The 18,070-nt window shown below is 45.0% G+C and overlaps 1 protein-coding gene across 1 annotated transcript; it reads left to right on the top strand.

Annotated features, from left to right (window-relative positions):
* Positions 1-238: 238 nt before the first annotated feature.
* Positions 239-17,304, top strand: LOC308312281 (transmembrane protein 132C-like; the record flags this gene model as incomplete). The annotated part of the gene is made up of 7 exons (XM_080794651.1): positions 239-342; positions 1,372-1,434; positions 6,399-6,527; positions 12,390-12,518; positions 13,379-13,747; positions 15,082-15,380; positions 16,671-17,304. Coding segments are annotated over 7 exons (1,727 nt in total), but the record flags the coding sequence as incomplete, so codon positions are not given.
* Between the last annotated feature and the right edge of the window lie 766 nt (positions 17,305-18,070).

Consider the following 18,070-nt stretch of genomic DNA (forward strand, 5'->3'; position numbering starts at 1 on the left):
CCGTAGAGCCTTATCGGACATTGTTCTGGGAAAGGGTCCACTTCATGGCTAATAAAGATCTTTTAAGAGGTATAAGGTTCAAATTTTGTAAACCATTTAGGTCGGACAGGATTACGGGTTGGGGCATTGGTGTTTGGTTTACGGGTTGGGGTCAGCTGTTAACGTCACGTTTAAGGATTGGACTTAGATCTGTTAATGTCGAGTCTAAGGGTTTGTGTTTGTGATTCCCTACGAGCAGGCTGCAGCTTCCCCCACCGTAGCGCTGCAGCTTCCCCCAACGTAGCGCTGCGGCTTCCACGTTCACTGTCTGTCGCCTCGGATCAGCGCTCTGACAGAAAGGCTGTATAGCCATCTCAACAACACCTGCACCTTTCCTCAGCTCGGAGACAGAACCGCGGACCGTTACGGTCTGTCATGGTGGAGCCAAGTGCAGAACCCCGGAACCAATCAGACAGACAGACAGACAGACATGCAGACAGACAGACAGGCGGGTTGACAGATGGACAGGCAGACAGACAGACAGGCGGGTTGACAGATGGGCAGGCAGGCAGACAGACAGACAGGCCAGTAGGTCGATGCTGGTGAAAACTATATTGCTATGCAGCTGATCAAGTGAGAAGTATTGATCCATCCACGGTAATAATGCCAGTTAGCTTGATAACATGCAAAAAAATCTAAAATGGACAAAGGCCAAATGGACCATTGACATCCAGACTTTGGATGGATGACGATCACCAAGGACTAGACGGCGCTCGTATATTCAGATAAAATGATGTACTTAATATGTACTTGGACCACTGCTGTGCATAACATGGAGGCTTTTCTTCGTATATTGGCCTCTTTGGGTATAAGGCACGCTTGCATGGTTTCATCTGCGGATTCGGGTTCTTGGAAACGCTCCCCAGCCACCGCGTTAGTTTTACTGAGGTTATAGGTTTAGGTATAGTTTTCAGAGGTTATAGGTTTAGGTATAGTTTTACTGAGGTTAAGGTTAGGGTTAGGGTTAGGTTTAGTTTTACTGAGGTTAAGGTTAGGGTTAGGGTTAGGTTTAGGTATAGTTTTACTGAGGTTAAGGTTAGGGTTAGGTTTAGGTATAGTTTTACTGAGGTTAAGGTTAGGGTTAGGTTTAGGTGTAGGCTGTCAATCACAGCGACTGGCCAGTCACAGCGCACGTACCATTTACTCAAACCCGCAGATGAAACCATGGTAGCATAAGGCACTGTGGGCCTTCAGTTCACTCCAGACAGGGATCCCACATGGTGGTGTCAGTCCTGAAGCATACTGCGTCTTCATCTCTGTATTGACCGCCATCTGTCTTCTGTTTCAGGTTCTGTCTCCTCTGTATTGACCGCCATCTGTCTTCTGTTTCAGGTTCTGTCTCCTCTGTCCGACTCCATCTTGGCAGAGAAGACCGTCACGGTACTTGACGACAAGGTAGGAACAACCTGATAATGCAATGAAGTAGAAAATGATAGGACATATAAAAGTCAATTGGACGACGATGTAGGAACAGACAGTGAACTCTTAATGCTGGAGTGCTGGAGTCAAATCCTGTCAATGCTGTGTTCATTTGTCCTCCAAATGGAGCTGTTGTGGGAGAGGGAAGTCCATTTGGTTACAGTTGTTAGGGTTATTATTAACACAGCATTGACAGGAACCATTTCAGTGGGAGAAGACAAACACATAAGAAACTTCGGTGACATGTTGTAATGACAGCAGGATAGACAACAGTGAATGAGGTGAGCTTTGGACTGAGGCCCGATTCTACAAATGCTTCTAAATCATTGTCATAGAAGCACTCCTACAAAAATGCAGTAAGTAAGTAAGTAAGTAAATATAAATAAATAAATTAATGAGTTTATTTCGAACATTATTTGAAATCAAATACATTACTTTATTTTTTATTTTTATATATAAATAAATAACCATCACCTGCATCAACGGCGAGGCTGTGCCTGCCGCAGTAGCTTCAGCAGCAGGGTATGGTTTAACCCATTTTGTGCGAGAACCCCTTTTGGTATTAGCATTATGCTATGCTTTAGCTATTGAAAAATAGCAGATCTACAAGCTCTGCTATTTTTGAAAAATCGAAGAACGACTGACATAGAAACATGGCTTTTTCAGAAAACTGTCAGGATACATAGAAGACATTTATAGAATCGTTCCCGCAGGTCAAAATGGGTTAATGCCAAATGGCAGTGGAGATCTCAAAAGCCACCTGCTCCCTCCCGTAGCATTCCTTATCCACCGGGGACAGGCGCTGTGGCGTGTCAAGGCAGCCCCTGATGTGTGCCTGTCAGGCACGCGGGGCGGCGGCGGCGGGGGTGGGTGGGGGTCCCGAGCAGCATCTCACATGAGAGGTGGAACCCATTAAGACCTCATAGACCAGATTCTACAAAATGTCTTCTAAAACGGACAGTTTTCTGACGAAAGAAAATCTGTGGTTCTCAATCTATTTTTCATGTATTTGGCTCATGGACATTTCATGTGATTGGCCATGGACCCCAATCTGGAAATGTGTCGTCCCAGATCGGTGCCGCTCTATGCAAGCTTGTAGATCTGCTATTTTTCAACATAAAGTTCATAATAATGGTTAAAGGAAAGGTACTATGTTTACCCAGGGTAACTGGACTAAGGAAAGGAAAGGTACTATGTTTACCCAGGGTAACTGGACTAAGGAAAGGAAAGGTACTATGTTTACCCAGGGTAACTGGACTAAGGAAAGGAAAGGTACTATGTTTACCCAGGGTAACTGGACTAAGGAAAGGTACTATGTTTACCCAGGGTAACTGGACTAAGGAAAGGAAAGGTACTATGTTTACCCAGGGTAACTGGACTAAGCTCAAGAACTTGTTTACAGCCAGGCCCTGCTCATAGAACATTTCATGGTAGAGGAGGTTCAATGCCATGTCCATAAAGGGCACTTCTTCAGCGGTGGTAATTTTAACGTGCCGGTCCGGGGGATACGAACTATAGCGACCTTCACGATATCAAGACCGCTCCGCAAACCGTTCGGCCAACCACCACTGCACCCTAAATAAATAATGATGGTTGAAGTGGTTAAAGGCTATAAGGTGACATAGATGTGTCCTCGGGTCTATAAATGGGCTTAACCCATTCTGAACGGGAACCCATTTTGGTGTCGGCATCATGTTATGCTTTAGCTATTGAAAAATAGAAGATCTACAAGCTCATAGCGCGCCACCGAGTGGCGCGCTACGAGCTTGTAGGTCTGCTATTTTTGAAAAATCGAAGAAAAACTGACATTTTTAGAATCTGATCTCAGGTCAGAATGGGTTCATCGGACCAGTGTGTGTCCAGTGGAAACCTCGTATGAAGCTGATCTCAGGTCAGAATGGGTTAATGTGAGCCCCCCCCTCTCCAACGTCTGTCTCGTCGGTCGCGAGACGTTATACAGCGCCATCGGTCGCTGATGGCTGCGGAAATAGTAACTGCGTGAGTCAATGGAGTTGCAACGTCAACAGGAGGAGCGTGTCGGATTGCGAGAGGCGACAGGCGCCAGAACGGGAGGAGCACCTCAAAAAAACAATCTTCTAAATTCAGTTACAGTTTTCTGAAATACCTCATGTTTCTAATATCAGTGGTGCTCAATATTTCATGTCAAGGACCCAAAAATGATATGTAATTGGCCGCCGACCCCCCATCTGAAAATATGTTGTTCCAGGAGGAACCCCTCAGAAGCAAATATTTGAGTTAAAAACGTTCGCTCTGAAAGAATATATATTCAAAGATTTGTGCCACATTTTCCACAATTGTTTCAAAAATAGCAGACCTACCTGTACAAGCTCGTAGCGCGCCACTCGGTGGCGCGCTACGAGCTTGTAGATCTGCTATTTTTCAATAGCTTAAATAAAACACCAAAAGGGGTTCCTGCCCAAAATGGGTTAAAAAAAAAAGAAAAGAAGAAGCTGAATAAAAGGCTGTTTTATGTGCTTGTCCAAAAGGCGCGTGGCGTTATTACACCTTTGAAATGCAGCTGTGGCCCTGATGGCCCCGAGACCACCGACAACCAGGACGAAGCTCCATTAGCTGGATTTATTGACGTTGGACGACGTGTGGCAGCGGTGGAACGTACACTGCATTTGCACACGTATATATATACCGGGTCACGTGTTGTTGCAGCTTGTCGGGCAGAAACCTCCCATCTCCGTGTTTCAACGCAGCGGTTTTCAACCCTTTTCCATAGATAGATAGATAGATTTCTTTATTTTTGTGTCATGCACCAAAGGCGCCCAGCCCACATGGGCTTACAGGACACACCATAACATTGCATTCAATATTGCATTGTGTACAATAAACAGATATGTTTTGTTGATATTCCCTTTTTATTTATTTTTATTTTTTTTACACAAACAAAACATTGTGCCTTATTTCCCACGCCCTGCATAAAAAGTCTGCCAAAGCAAAAGTACCTTTCCTAAAACAAAATTCCAGTTTTTCATAGTCCTCCAACCAGAAAAAGTCATATAATGGGCAGTAAAACAAAATTTCATTTTCAATTTATTTTAAATCACACACTAGACAGACTCTGTCCTCCTCAGGAGTACCAATGAATCTACCCGTTTCTAAAGCTAATGGTAAGGTCCCAGAATGCAGCTGTGCACAAAAAGATCTCTGACTTTTGGATATATTTTGTGTAACATAAGAAGGCCCACTATATTCGGCATTTGAGTGATCAGTTCCCTTGAAAACTTTAAATCCACATTAAAAATATGGTTTGGCCGATAACATGTCCTACTTTTTATTTTTGAAGTATACTGACTTTTATAGTGTAGAATAGAAAAAAATAAGGGGGGAAAAAGAAAATAAATTTCAGTTTTATTGGTCAGTTTTTACGAATTTGTCCTGTTTTTGTGTTTTTGTCTCCTGGCAAAATACAAAGGTATTTTTGTTTTTGTCTGTATTGTACCGTTGCTCCCCTTCCCCTTTCCCCAAGAGGACCACAACGGAAACAAGCCTATAACGGCTTTCTTGTGACTCTATCCTTTTGAAATGTACTTTTCAATAAAGTAATCAATCAATCAAAAAAGCCACTGACTCCCCCTGTCCAGCCGGGCGCCTGATGGAGGGGAAAGGAACTGTTTGGAATAACGTGTTCCTTCCACGCGCTATACGTCCAACCAGGGAAACTCCCCCCTGTCAGGTGTAAAGGAGCAACTTGGACACTCAAGCATGAAGGAAGCATGAGTTAAGTCCGTTGCTCTCCCCAGGTTGGCGGAGGGTGTGTAGAGCCCAGGATCACAGTAGATGATTGACACAGGGGTGAAAAATGGGTTACAAAATCGTGGGATAAAAAATATATATATAAAAAAAAAGAAAAAAAAGCCACAGACCAACATTCAATGAGATTTAACCTCGCAGACCCCCAAAATGAAGGAGTATTTTGTCGTGGGATAAGAGTTTGTCCCACAGTTCCATGCTGTATTGATGTTTGTATACCCGGTTGGTACCATTAGGAGAGATAACAGGCAAACCTTGATCGAGATACAACATATTTTACATTCTCTAATTGTGTCGACACAAAGCAGACTGAAGAAGAGTTTTCTCCCCCAGGCTGTAGGACTGCTTAACAAGCCTAAATGAATATTGAACATTCCATGGTGTTATTACGGCCTTGTATACTGATCTGAGTTCTTTAAACGTTTTAAAACTTTTATACTTAGTATGGTTATTTATTTATTCACCGTTATGTGTATTGTGGAGCATCACCCAACCTAAGTTTTTCACAATGCTGTACCTCTACATCTGTGTGACATTAAACAGCTTGAACCTAGACTTTCTTGTAAATTAAGTAATGTGTAACAATAATTTAACTCTCAAGAGTTAAAGATGTGTCCCTTTGGTTACCATATCATTTAGCTGGGGACCACCTGGAACCCCCTCAAGGACCACCACTGGTTGAGAATCTCTGTTTTAACCTTTTTAATGTTGTGCTTTGTCGAGAACTTAATAATGCCCTATACTACAGCGCCACACCCACCAAAGTGCCGAAAGTAGCAGGTTTGCAAGCTCGATTTGGCACCACGTTTTGAGCTTGTAAATCTGCTACTTTTGCAATTTGTTTGAATTTGAAGTACCCGTTTTTTTATATATCGTCACTGTCAGGTGAAAACCGCCCAGAACTGATGCTTTTTCAGGAAATGGAACGAAATCGTCAAAATAAAACCACGTGGTGTTTTCAATCCTTTAGCTTAACACTCTTGTAAAATGAAGGGCATTAAATGGACATCCAATGTTCCTGCAGCCCAACAGCGACGATATATATATATATATATATGTTTCAATCCAAGTATACTTCTTTGCCAGACATTTTGTACATTGGATGCACAATGTACAAACGTATTCTAACGCTCTCTGTTAATGTGTGTCCTGTCCAGGTGACCATTACAGACCTGGGGGTCCAATTGGTGGCCTCGCTGTCTCTCAGCATGACGGCCAGCCCCGGGAGCTATCAGGCTATCCAGCTGACAACCACTGCCTCCGACCTGCTGCACACAGCCAAACAGGTACGCACGCACGCACGCACGCACGCACGCACGCACGCACGCACGCACACACACGCACACACGCACACACGCACACACGCACGCACACACGCACACGCAAGCATATAAACAGCTTCCATCTGAGGCCGCACATTATATCCCCGGGTCGCAAATTACAGTAGTTAAAATGCCATCTTTTGCGACGGCCGATTCACGCGCCAGGAAACACAGACACAGGGACACGTTTATGGATGTGTCACTCAACGTGCGATGCAATACACACACGCATGCACGCACGCACGCACGCACACACACACACACACACACACACACACACACACACACACACACACACACACACACACACGCACGCACCCACCCACTTAGCTATACTGTATACCGCATCCGCCACATGGTATTTCTCCCGCGGCAGACAGCCATGTCCCCAGGTTGTAATCACAGGAGTTGAAAAATGTAATTCCGCACAACTAACATGGCTAGAAAGATAACCACTTGTTATCTTATTTACGTTTTTCCGTTTCCAATTATGAGCGTGCGTGCGTGCGTGCGTGCGTGCGTGCGTGTGTGCGTGCGTGCGTGCGTGCGTGTGTGTGTGCGTGCGTGCGTGCGTGCGTGCGTGCGTGCGTGCCAGGGCTACAATTTTTTATCGCTTACCTGTCTGCTGATACAGGTTTTTTTTAACCTACTTCCAAACAGAAACCGTCTGCATAATAATTATAAGAAGTTGATCTTTTGATTGCGTGGCGTTCTGCAGCAGGTCTAACGACACGAGGCTGTGCATGGTATATCTATTTATGTACACTCTAAAGTCCTGAGGGTTCCTTTATTTTAACCCATTCTGACCTGAGATCAGATTCTACATTCTACAGTCTTCTACATCCTGACAGTTTTCTGAAAAAGCTTTTGTTTCTATGTCTGTCGTTCTTCGATTTTTCAAAAATAGCAGACCTACAAGCTCTTAGCGCGCCACTCGGTGGCTTATACATTCAAGATTTTACAGCATGTGTTGAAAGACATTTAGAATGCTCAAGTTCCATCCCCATATACTCACACCCATTATTTATAGGCTTAATTTGGCTTTACTGTATCAATATATACCGGTATACCCTTTGCTTGCGTGCAGGTGAGGCCTGCTGTACATGTTTATTTACGTGCATTTTAGGGAGTGCCTGCAGCCTGCCTGCCTGACTGGTGGCTCATCCGGTTAGTGCACCATATGACCATATGTTCTGTCTGATCCGAGACGACCCGACTTTGAATTGGACCCGCTGTCTCATTTCGCATGTCTCTCCTCTCGCTGCCCTTGCACATCACAGCACAGCACAGCACACCACACCACACCACACCACACCACACCACACCACACCACAGCACAGCACAGCACAGCGCATCGCAGCGCAGAACAGAACAGCACTTTGAGTATTGGCAATGGTATCACAATCTAGCTACTTTAAGTGTAGCCTATACCTAAAGTAAAATTATACTCGTTATATGTCCCGCCAATTAAGGCCATTTCAGCTCAGTTTCGCTTGGAGATGCCACGTGTTGTGAGCTTGTATAGGTCGGCTGTTGGCACATATAGACAAAGCATGAATTGGTTAATGCATTTAAGCCTGACATCGGAAAAAACGTTCGCTCTGAAAGAATATATATTCAAAGATTTGTGCCGCATTTTTACGATTTCTCAAAAATAGCAGATCTACAAGCTCGTAGTGCGCCACTCGGTGGCGCGCTATGAGCTTGTAGATCTGCTATTTTGCAATAACTGAAGTATAACATAATGCTTAGTTAAAACACCAAAAAGGGGTTCCCGTCCAGAATTTGGTTAATGGATGTTTTGTAATAATAATAATAATCAAAATCGACAAAGTAACGTGTAACTAAAGTGGACAAATAATTTAAAACATTTAATTTAATTGAGTAAATAAAAATTTATATTGGCTATATAATAGTATATAATAATATATACAGACAGAATGGTATAGTCTTCAGCAGCAATGGGGAGAAGGCATACTGTACACATCAATTTCACTCGTCTATGTACATTGTGCAAGCAGCCCTTTGAGCAGCTTCTCAGGAATCTTAAATGTTTCATAAGGTTTGTGTGGTTGGTATAAACGGTCCACACGGAACGCACAGGGTTTTGATGGACGTTCTCATCCGCCTCGGCCGATAATGCTCGTAGGCGGGGGAGGATTTGGGGAGCGGAACTCTGCTAATCTGACGCCTTTGGACCGCTAACTGGATACATGGGAGCCCTGTAACAACCCAAAGTGATTTAACCGTGAAGGCTCTCTGTGTGCAAATCACACCCACGCAACGGCAACCGAACCCCCCCCACCACACACACGCACGCACGCACACACACACACACACACACACACACACACACATGCACCTGCGTGCACGGCACGCACGCACAATTGTGGGTTTGCTGCAATGCAGAGATGGGGAAAAATTACACACGTCAGGAGCTAATCGTGGAAGCTTTTGACCAGGGGTTACTGTCGGCTCGCTAAGACGAATAAGGGGTGTGGTTTTGTTGTCGTGCAGACTTTGGCACTTTCTGGGTTGCAACGGTGTTGCATCCTCTCTACCTCTCCTCCTGTCTCACACCCCCCCTCCCTCCCTCCCTCCATCCTCTCTACCTCTCCTCCTGTCTCACCCCCCCCCCCTCCCTCCCTCCATCCTCTCTACCTCTCCTCCTGTCTCACCCCCCCCCCTCCCTCCCTCCATCCTCTCTACCTCTCCTCCTGTCTCACACCCCCCCCCTCCCTCCCTCCATCCTCTCTACCTCTCCTCCTGTCTCACCCCCCTCCCTCCCTCCCTCCACCCCTCTCCTGCCTCTCCCTCTCTTTTTTTTCTTAACCCATTCTGACCTGAGATCAGATTCATACGAGGTTTCCACTGGACACACACTGGTCTGATTAACCCATTCTGACCTCAGATCAGATTCTAAAAATGTCAGTCGTTCTTCGCCTTTAAAAAAAATAGCAGACCTACAAGCTCGTAGCGCGCCACTCGGTGGCGCGCTATGAGCTTGTAGATCTGGTATTTTTCAATAGCTAAAGCATAACATGATGCTGACACCAAAATGGGTTCCCGTTCAGAATGGGTTAATCCATCATACAATCCCACACATATACCCATAATCCCCCACACCTCTCTCAGTCGAACCATCTCTCTCTCTCTCTCTCTCTCCTTATTTTATCACTCTCTCCATCAAAGGGATAATTGGACTGAGAGCAGCTCATTACAATTAAAAGAGATATGTCTCTGTAGCTCATGAATTTCCCCAACGTTCCTCAACTACCCTTTTCCACCGAGGAGAACATAATAAAAACCAAGCTATGATGACAAAAACTATGACAAATTGTAGTATTGACAAATCTCCTCCACAAACAAAAAACGAGACTAAAATGTGAGGGAGGTACTTGGAGAAGAGAATGGATCCGGTCGAACTAAAGACGACGAGTCATATAATGCAGCTGCTCCAAATTTAGCCAATCCATATGAGCTCACAACGCGTCGCAGCTTGTAGATCTGCTATTTTTTCCCCCCATAAAGCTAAATGCAAATCATCCATTATACGACGCCATCAAGGCCCGCCGAAATATGCTTTTGTCGACTAAATATACTAGTTTTAGTTGACTTGAAATCTCATATTATGTCAACTATAAAATAGACATTTCAGATGAGTAAAATATGACTAAATGAGATTTTACTCAAAAGACTAAAACTACATCAGAGAGAGAGAGAGAGAGAGAGAGACTTACTGTAGGGCGGAGAGAGAGAGAGGGAGATAAATTGTTGTTCTTAACCCATTCCGACCTGAGATCAGATTCATACGAGGTTTCCACTGGACACACACTGGTCTGATTAACCCATTCTGACCTGAGATCACATTTAAAAAAATGTCAGTCGTTCTTCGATTTTTCAAAAATAGCAGACCTAAAAGCTCGTAGCGCGCCACTCGGTGGCGCGCTATGAGCTTGTAGATCTGCTATTTTTCAATAGCTAAATGGGTTCCAAAATGGGTTCCCGGTCAGAATGGGTTAATGTTGTCCAGTAATTACTTTTGTTGAGGAGACCGCCCGCCGTGTTACTTACCTCCACAATCCTCCCTGCGTTCTGATTAAAGGCAAAGCCCGCGGGCTTCTATCAGGGGAAATCAGCGAGGTATATAAGTCCACTTAAAAAGACAAGTTCTGAGAAAAACAGCTAGAGTTCTAGTACTGACTCCAGGGTTCTGTTGCCATGGGGCTATGGGGCTCTCTCAAGCTGCTGCTGTGCACGGTGCTTGGAAGTGGTACCGTACGGACGGTTGTTAACAAAAGCATTTTGCGTCGTCTGGAAGAATTTGTCTTCATTGGAATGAAGGGCAGAGAGAGAATAAAGTCATAATCATAGTATATACAGTATATAGTGTGTGTGTGTGTGTGTCTGTGTGTCACGCTGTAACACCACCCGCCCGCCACCAGAGGGAGCAGTTCGCAAAGAAATAGTAGTAGTAGTAGTTGAACAGTGATTGCGACCTCCTGCTGCTTAACGACCACACAAACAAACAAACAACACACACACACACACACACGCACAACACGCACGCAACTTAAGAAAAAGAAAACTTAAAAAATATTTTAAAAAATAAAGCTCTGTGTGTGTGTGTCAGACTGCCACAACAGCTGCGTTCGCTTCCCGCGTTCACGCGTCTTACTTGTAATTTAGCATTGTATGTATAGACGTAGCACGTATAGCACTCTATAATGTGTATACTCATAGCTTCACTGTACATCCTCACTGTACATTCTACTGTTAGACAGATGCTATGGTTCTCAACTTGCTTATGATTCTTGAGGACTATTTCTATGTATTTGATGTGTTAACTTGTGTTGTTCTCGCTTATTGTAAATCTCTCCGGATTAAGAGCGAATGTTAAATGCCTAAATTGTAAATTGAATGTTGTTCCAGGTTTGTGGTGCATATGGTAGTGCTGCTGTTTCCTACGATGCTATTTTTTTAATTAGTTTGTTCTTTTCTGCAGCGCGTACGTGTGCCAGAAAGTCTGGTCCTTTTTGTGTGCACACACGTCTGGTCAACAAACATAATCTAATTATTGGTCATTTCAATGAGAGCATGCTTCAATCAGACCCACGTCTCATTAACAAAGGCCTCCTTTGTGCTTGAGAGTGTCAATTATACCACCCAGCACTAAAGAGCTGCCAGGTCTCCCAATTCCAAGCGGTTCTCTCTGTAATACTCTGGTCTGATCACACGCTAAAAGGTCACGCTCCCCCCAGGCGTCGACCACTTGGGATGGCCTGTGGCGATATGATTTAATCCCTGCCTCTGGTCAGACTCAATTACCTAAATGCATGCATTTTCCTTATTATGTTATATAATGGGTTAATGGCCATAAAAAAGGCAGATCTATAAGCTGATTAGCGGTATAGTCATCATACAGTAGATGAGTTGTAGATCAGATACAGTATTTTATTCGCCATTTCTCACACCCCCCAAAAAAGTATATAGGGCTTAACCCATTCTGGTGGGGTTTTGGTGTTAGCATCATGTCATGCTTTAGCTATTGAAAAATAGCAGATCTACAAGCTCATAGCGCGCCACCGAGTGGCGCGCTACGAGCTTGTAGGTCTGTTATTTTTGAAAAATCGAATAACCACTGACACAGAAACATAGCTTTTTGCAGAAAACTGTCAGGATTTAGAAGACATTTTTAGAATCTGATCTCAGGTCAGAATGGGTTAAAGGACAACTCCAGATAAAATAACATATACCGGTAGGCTCATTGTCCTCCTCTCTCTCTCTCTCTCTCTCTCTCTCTCTCTCTCTCTCTCTCTCTCCCAGGACGCAGCGATCAGCGCGTGGATCCAGTACAGTGACGGTTCGGTGACGCCTCTGGACATCTACGACCCCAAGGACTTCCTCCTCTCGGCCATCTCGCTGGACGAGAGCGTCATCTCCACCAACAATCAGGTACACGGCCCAGCCAGGCTCCTCCCACATATATACCCCCGGGAAGTCTAGGGAACGCCTCTAAAGGCCTATTCACACTTCAGTTTTAGAAGTCTAGGGAACGCCTCTAAAGGCCTATTCACACTTCAGTTTTAGAAGTATAGGGAACGCCTCTAAAGGCCTATTCACACTTCAGTTTTAGAAGTATAGGGAACGCCTCTAAAGGCCTATTCACAGTTTTAGGTGATAATTAAGGTGACCACCGAAAACTACAACAGGACGTAACGCCACGGTGGTCACCGCTCACACAACACATCTCTCTGTTGTTTTACTAACCACCGAAACAGTGGTCACCTCTTCACCGAAAACTGGCCTTTAGTCATTTACCCTAGAACACTAAAACGTACCCTTTGTCAAACCATCACTAAACTCGGGTATATTTTACCCAATGTAATATTCCCCATAACAAATATTTCTCATCGGAAAATATATTGAAGTGGCCATGTCAGCAATACATGGCAAAGAAGAGTACCTCAAATACTCCACCCATTCCTGGGACATATAAAATAATAATAAATAAAATAAAATAACTATCACTAAACTGGCTGAATTCACCTGCCTGTAGAAGAAAACGTGTGGGCAGGGAAACAAACCTACCCTCTACGATGTCACTGAGCATCATGAGGGTACTGAAAGACCCACCCACCACATACTGTACATCAGCAACATTATGAAAATTTGAAAAAATAACCGACCGGGTGAACATCACCTCGGCTTTAGTGTTCTACTGTAGGGTGATTTTGCTGCGATGTCATAGCCTACAGTGCATAATATGTTATACGTGTAGTTCCAACTCCAAATCTCTTTGCGTCTCCCGTCAGGAGCAGCGCTGGCCGTCCGTGGTGGCGGAGGGCGAGGGACAGGGGGCGCTGGTCCGCGTGGAGATGGTCATCTCGGAGACCTGCCAGAAGTCCAAGAGGAAGAGCGTGCTGGCGTCCGGAGTGGGGAACGTCCGGGTGAAGTTCGGAGCGTGGAGCGAGGAGAAAGGAGGAGGAGGAGGAGGAGGCGTGCTGGGAGGAGGAGGAGGAGGAGGACGGGAGGAGGAGGGGGAAGGAGGAGGAGGAGGAGCCACAGTAGGAGGCCGGGACAACAGCACCAACGTGCAGAGGAACAAGGCTGCAGGGAAGGAGGCTGGAGACGGGAAACAGAACAACTCTGCTTCAGACAGAGAGGAGGGGGCCATGAGGAAGGTAATGAGGAAGGTAGAAGATACTTCCTTCATGAATGAACGGATGGATGGATGGATGGAAAAATGTGCGTGAAATAAGGATTCCCAGAGAATGAATAGAATACAGAAAACGGTTAATTCAAATAGTGTTTTTAAAATGGGGTTGAGTGTATTATATAGTCTCATCTTGCAACCACAGACAAAATAGTTTGAGTGGTTATATTAGATATATAGGCCTGCTGCCTGGCTTGTATCCTTACACTATGTGTAAAGGTTGAAGAAGGACAACAGTAATAAGGAATATTCATTAAAACCATGAATGTAATGAATCTTGTGCGGCACAGTTCAGCATATAGAGTGGAACGCCTGCACTGACTGCAGTGTGTATGCTGAGCAGAACGTCATGCAATTGAGTATAAAGAAAACAGTAAGAGATCTAAGTTTGGACTCTAACACAGGGGGGTTCCCAAACCTTTTCACTCAAGGCCCAAAATATACACATGGTGTCTCCCCCTGGGTCAATTTTTTTTTTAAATTCTTTTGAAACAATAATTTCAAACTAATTGTAGGGAACGTAAAATAAATAAATAAAGATATTTCCCATGAACTCCAAAAATGGCCGAGCCATTCAGTATTTAAGTATAGTATAGTGGAGAGAGAAGAGAGAGAGTACGACGTCATTTTGTAGTGCTACGTTACGTCCGGGTCCAAGTGGCACCAGCTCCCGTCCGCATCTCATTGTAAATAGAATAACTAAACGCGTGAATCTTTTTACAATGACGTTATTTTTCAGAAAGGAAGCCATTGAGGGTTAAAATGGGTCTTAATGGTTCTAAACTCGAGTAGAATTATTAATGTTTTGTACAAGTGTCCATGACAACAAAAATATATATGATGTGGAGACAATAAAGACTATTATTATCATTATTATTGAAGGTGGCAACAGTCCATTTGCTCTGTAAAATATTTCGGGTGCATATTTAGAATGTGTGCAGGCTTGAGTATGTTGAATCTAGTTTGCATTAATGAAGATTTAGTTGACACAATAAAATAAAATGGCGATAGTATTCCGTGTGGGGCAGACGGCCTGTCACAGCCAGATTTGGGAGAGCAGCAGCTTTGTTGTTGCGAGGAAAGCGGTAAAATGAGACTTTCGTGGTTGTTTTCGTCTCAAATTTAGTCCGACGGAGCGTCACGGTATAACTCAATGGGGACACAAAAGCGACACAAAAGCAGGACCCGGAAGTATCTCAGGAGGGGGCGCTCACGTCACAGATAAAATACTGAATTGCTTGGGAAACACTGCTTTGACGTCATGGCCGCCGTGTCCCTCCTCTCTCTGTCACCACCATGCAGGTCAGCACGACGACCAAGACCACAGTGACGCACCGCGCGTCGGGCAGTAAAGCCGCTAGCGGGGGCAGCAGCAGTAGCAGCAGCAGCAGCCGCGGGGGCAGCGGCAGCGCAGGCCCCAGCCAGGCCGGGGACTACAGCAGCTACCCTGCCCAGGTGGAGGTGCCCGGAGCCGGGGAGAGCGACCTGTCGCAGACCCCCCGAGGCCTGTCGGACCTGGAGATCGGCATGTACGCCCTGCTGGGCGTGTTCTGCCTTGCCATACTGGTGTTTCTCATCAACTGCATCAGCTTCACCTTCAGGTAGCTGTTTCAGTAGATCGCTGGGGCCTTTTGTCTGTTTTTCCCCCCCCTGTTGTAAACAAGTTTAATGCTTAATTGGGTCGTCCACTCACAGTTAACAGTCTTTGTATTGAGTTTGTGCTTGAAATGTACTGTAATTCTGCAAACTGTTAATACATATTTCAATCAATCAATCAATGGCGTAGTGCAAAATCGTATAACATCCTAGACCCTAGAACACTAAACCCAACTTATATGTCACGCCATCATCACTAAACCCAGGTATATTATTTGACCCGATGCAATATATATATTCCGTAAAATATATTTGTCATCAAAAGATATTAAAAGTACAGCATTACATGGTCATTTTAGATGCTATTCTTTAACATTTCAACATAACATATTGTAATGTTGAAGTATTAGAGTATTAGATAGATTTATTAGATAGTATTAGATAGATTTTTTTTTTATGCTACAAAATGTTTCAGACTTTTAAAAAAAAATAGTGAAAATACTGCATGAGCTTGTAGATCGGCAATGTTATAAAACCATCATAGGAGAATGTGGCTTAAGTTAAAAATATACGTATAAGTATAAGTATAAGTATAGTATATATTTCATATATATATATATAAGTATATATTTCAAGGAAGAAAACAAGGTTGGAAAACCACTCCAGTAAATAAAGTTCATGTCTTCTCTGCTGCAACAGTGTGGAAACAGGTCACAATAGCGAGGCTTGCAATTTGCTTATTTTCACAGTCGATGATTGTGCAAATAACTTTGCAATTTGTCGTCTAGCCCATTTTAGGCGGGAACCCCTTTTGGTGGTTAGCATTCCGTTATGCTTTAGCTATTTAAAAATAGCAGATCTACAAGCTCATAGCGCGCCACCGAGTGGCGCTCTACGAGCTTGTAGGTCTGCTATTTTTAGAAAAATCGAAGAACATAGACTGACATAGAAACAATGCTTTTTCAGAAAACTGTTAGGATGTAGAAGACATTTATAGAATCTGATCTCAGGTCAGAATGGAAAACTGTCAGGATGTAGAAGAACATTTATAGAATCTGATCTCAGGTCAGAATGGAAAACTGTCAGGATGTAGAAGAACATTTATAGAATCTGATCTCAGGTCAGAATGGAAAACTGTCAGGATGTAGAAGAACATTTGTAGAATCTGATCTCAGGTCAGAATGGGCTAGAAAAAAAAAAGTAGCACTCTTTCCGCCGGGAGCTTGACGGCTGTGTGCATTTCATCATATTATTATTATTATTATTATTATTATATTATTATTATCATCATGCAGATATCGTCACAAGCAGCTGCCGGTGCTGGAGGCGGGGGGCAACATGAACCACGCCCACGACTGGGTGTGGCTGGGCAACGAGGCCGACCTCCTGGCCGACCACGGCCAGCAGGGGGCACTGCACCACCACCCGGAGGAGTGCACCACCGCCATCGACCGCCTGGGAGGCGGTGGCGAGGGCGGCGCCTACGAGGAGAGCAAGTGCCTGCTGAACGGCGCCGGGATGGGCCTGAGCATGGTGGGCCCCGGGGGGGGCCCCGGGGGCCACCGGGGCGGGGCCCACCACGGGCAGACCCTGCCCCGCTCGGTGCCCAACGAGCCGCGGTCCCACTGCCTCTCGGGGATGGCCGGCGGCGGTATGAAGGACGCGGGGGGGTGCAGCGGCGGCGGGGGGGCGGAGCCGCTCAACGGCACCGCCAAACGCAAGCGGGTCAAGTTCACGTCCTTCGCCACCGTGCTGCCCAATGACGACGGAGGAGGAGGAGGGGGAGGCGGGCCCTACGGCGGCAAGTCGTCGGTGCTGGTGGCCAATGGGAGCGATCAGGAAGACATCAAGTGGGTGTGTCAGGACATGGACCCCATGGGCCAATCGGAAATCAGAACGTACATGGAGAGGCTACAAGACAATCTGTGATCGGGAAGGGGAGAGAGACGGGAGGGAGGGAGGGGGAAGAGAGACGGACTAAATGGATACAGCTCACCTGTAATGCCTTTGGAGTGGATGGCGGGAGAGGGAACCACAGGGCAGGGAACAGAACCTTTGGAGTGGATGGCGGGAGAGGGAACCACAGGGCAGAGAACAGAACCACAGGGCAGAGAACAGAACCACAGGGCAGAGAACAGAACCACAGGGCAGAGAACAGAACCACAGGGCAGAGAACAGAACCACAGGGCAGAGAACAGAACCACAGGGCAGAGAACAGAACCGTTGGGGAGATGAAGGTTTCATTTGTTTACGCGCGTGCAGCTTTCATCTATACCCCCTTTAGCCGCGTTTATACGTGGCTGCGCTCCAGTGTATATCGTGCATACCGGAAAAAGCCGATCTACAAACCCGCTGTCTATACAAGCTCACATTGCGCGTCACATTGGGACGTCACATGCTGTGTTTATTGTTGCCGCTTGTTGTTGTAGGTCTGCTGTTTCCGGTGTGTGAAAACTACTAAATGAGGCGCTCTAGACTTCCTATACCGAAAGCCAAATCCTCCTGAATCACTCGCTCAGAAACAAGTCAATGGTAACAACGTGAAATACATTAAATAGTATTAATTTATACTAAATATTTATATTTATTTGTTATACGGCAATAACATTCTAAAAGTAATAAAGAATGTATTTGTTATGAGTGATAATTAGGGGCGTCTCGAACCACCACATGCTAAATTCAGTTTGCTAAAACG

The sequence above is a fragment of the Protomyctophum bolini genome (assembly GCF_963924005.1).
Source record: "Protomyctophum bolini genome assembly, contig: SCAFFOLD_171, whole genome shotgun sequence".
Classification (NCBI taxonomy): Eukaryota; Metazoa; Chordata; class Actinopteri; order Myctophiformes; family Myctophidae; genus Protomyctophum; species Protomyctophum bolini.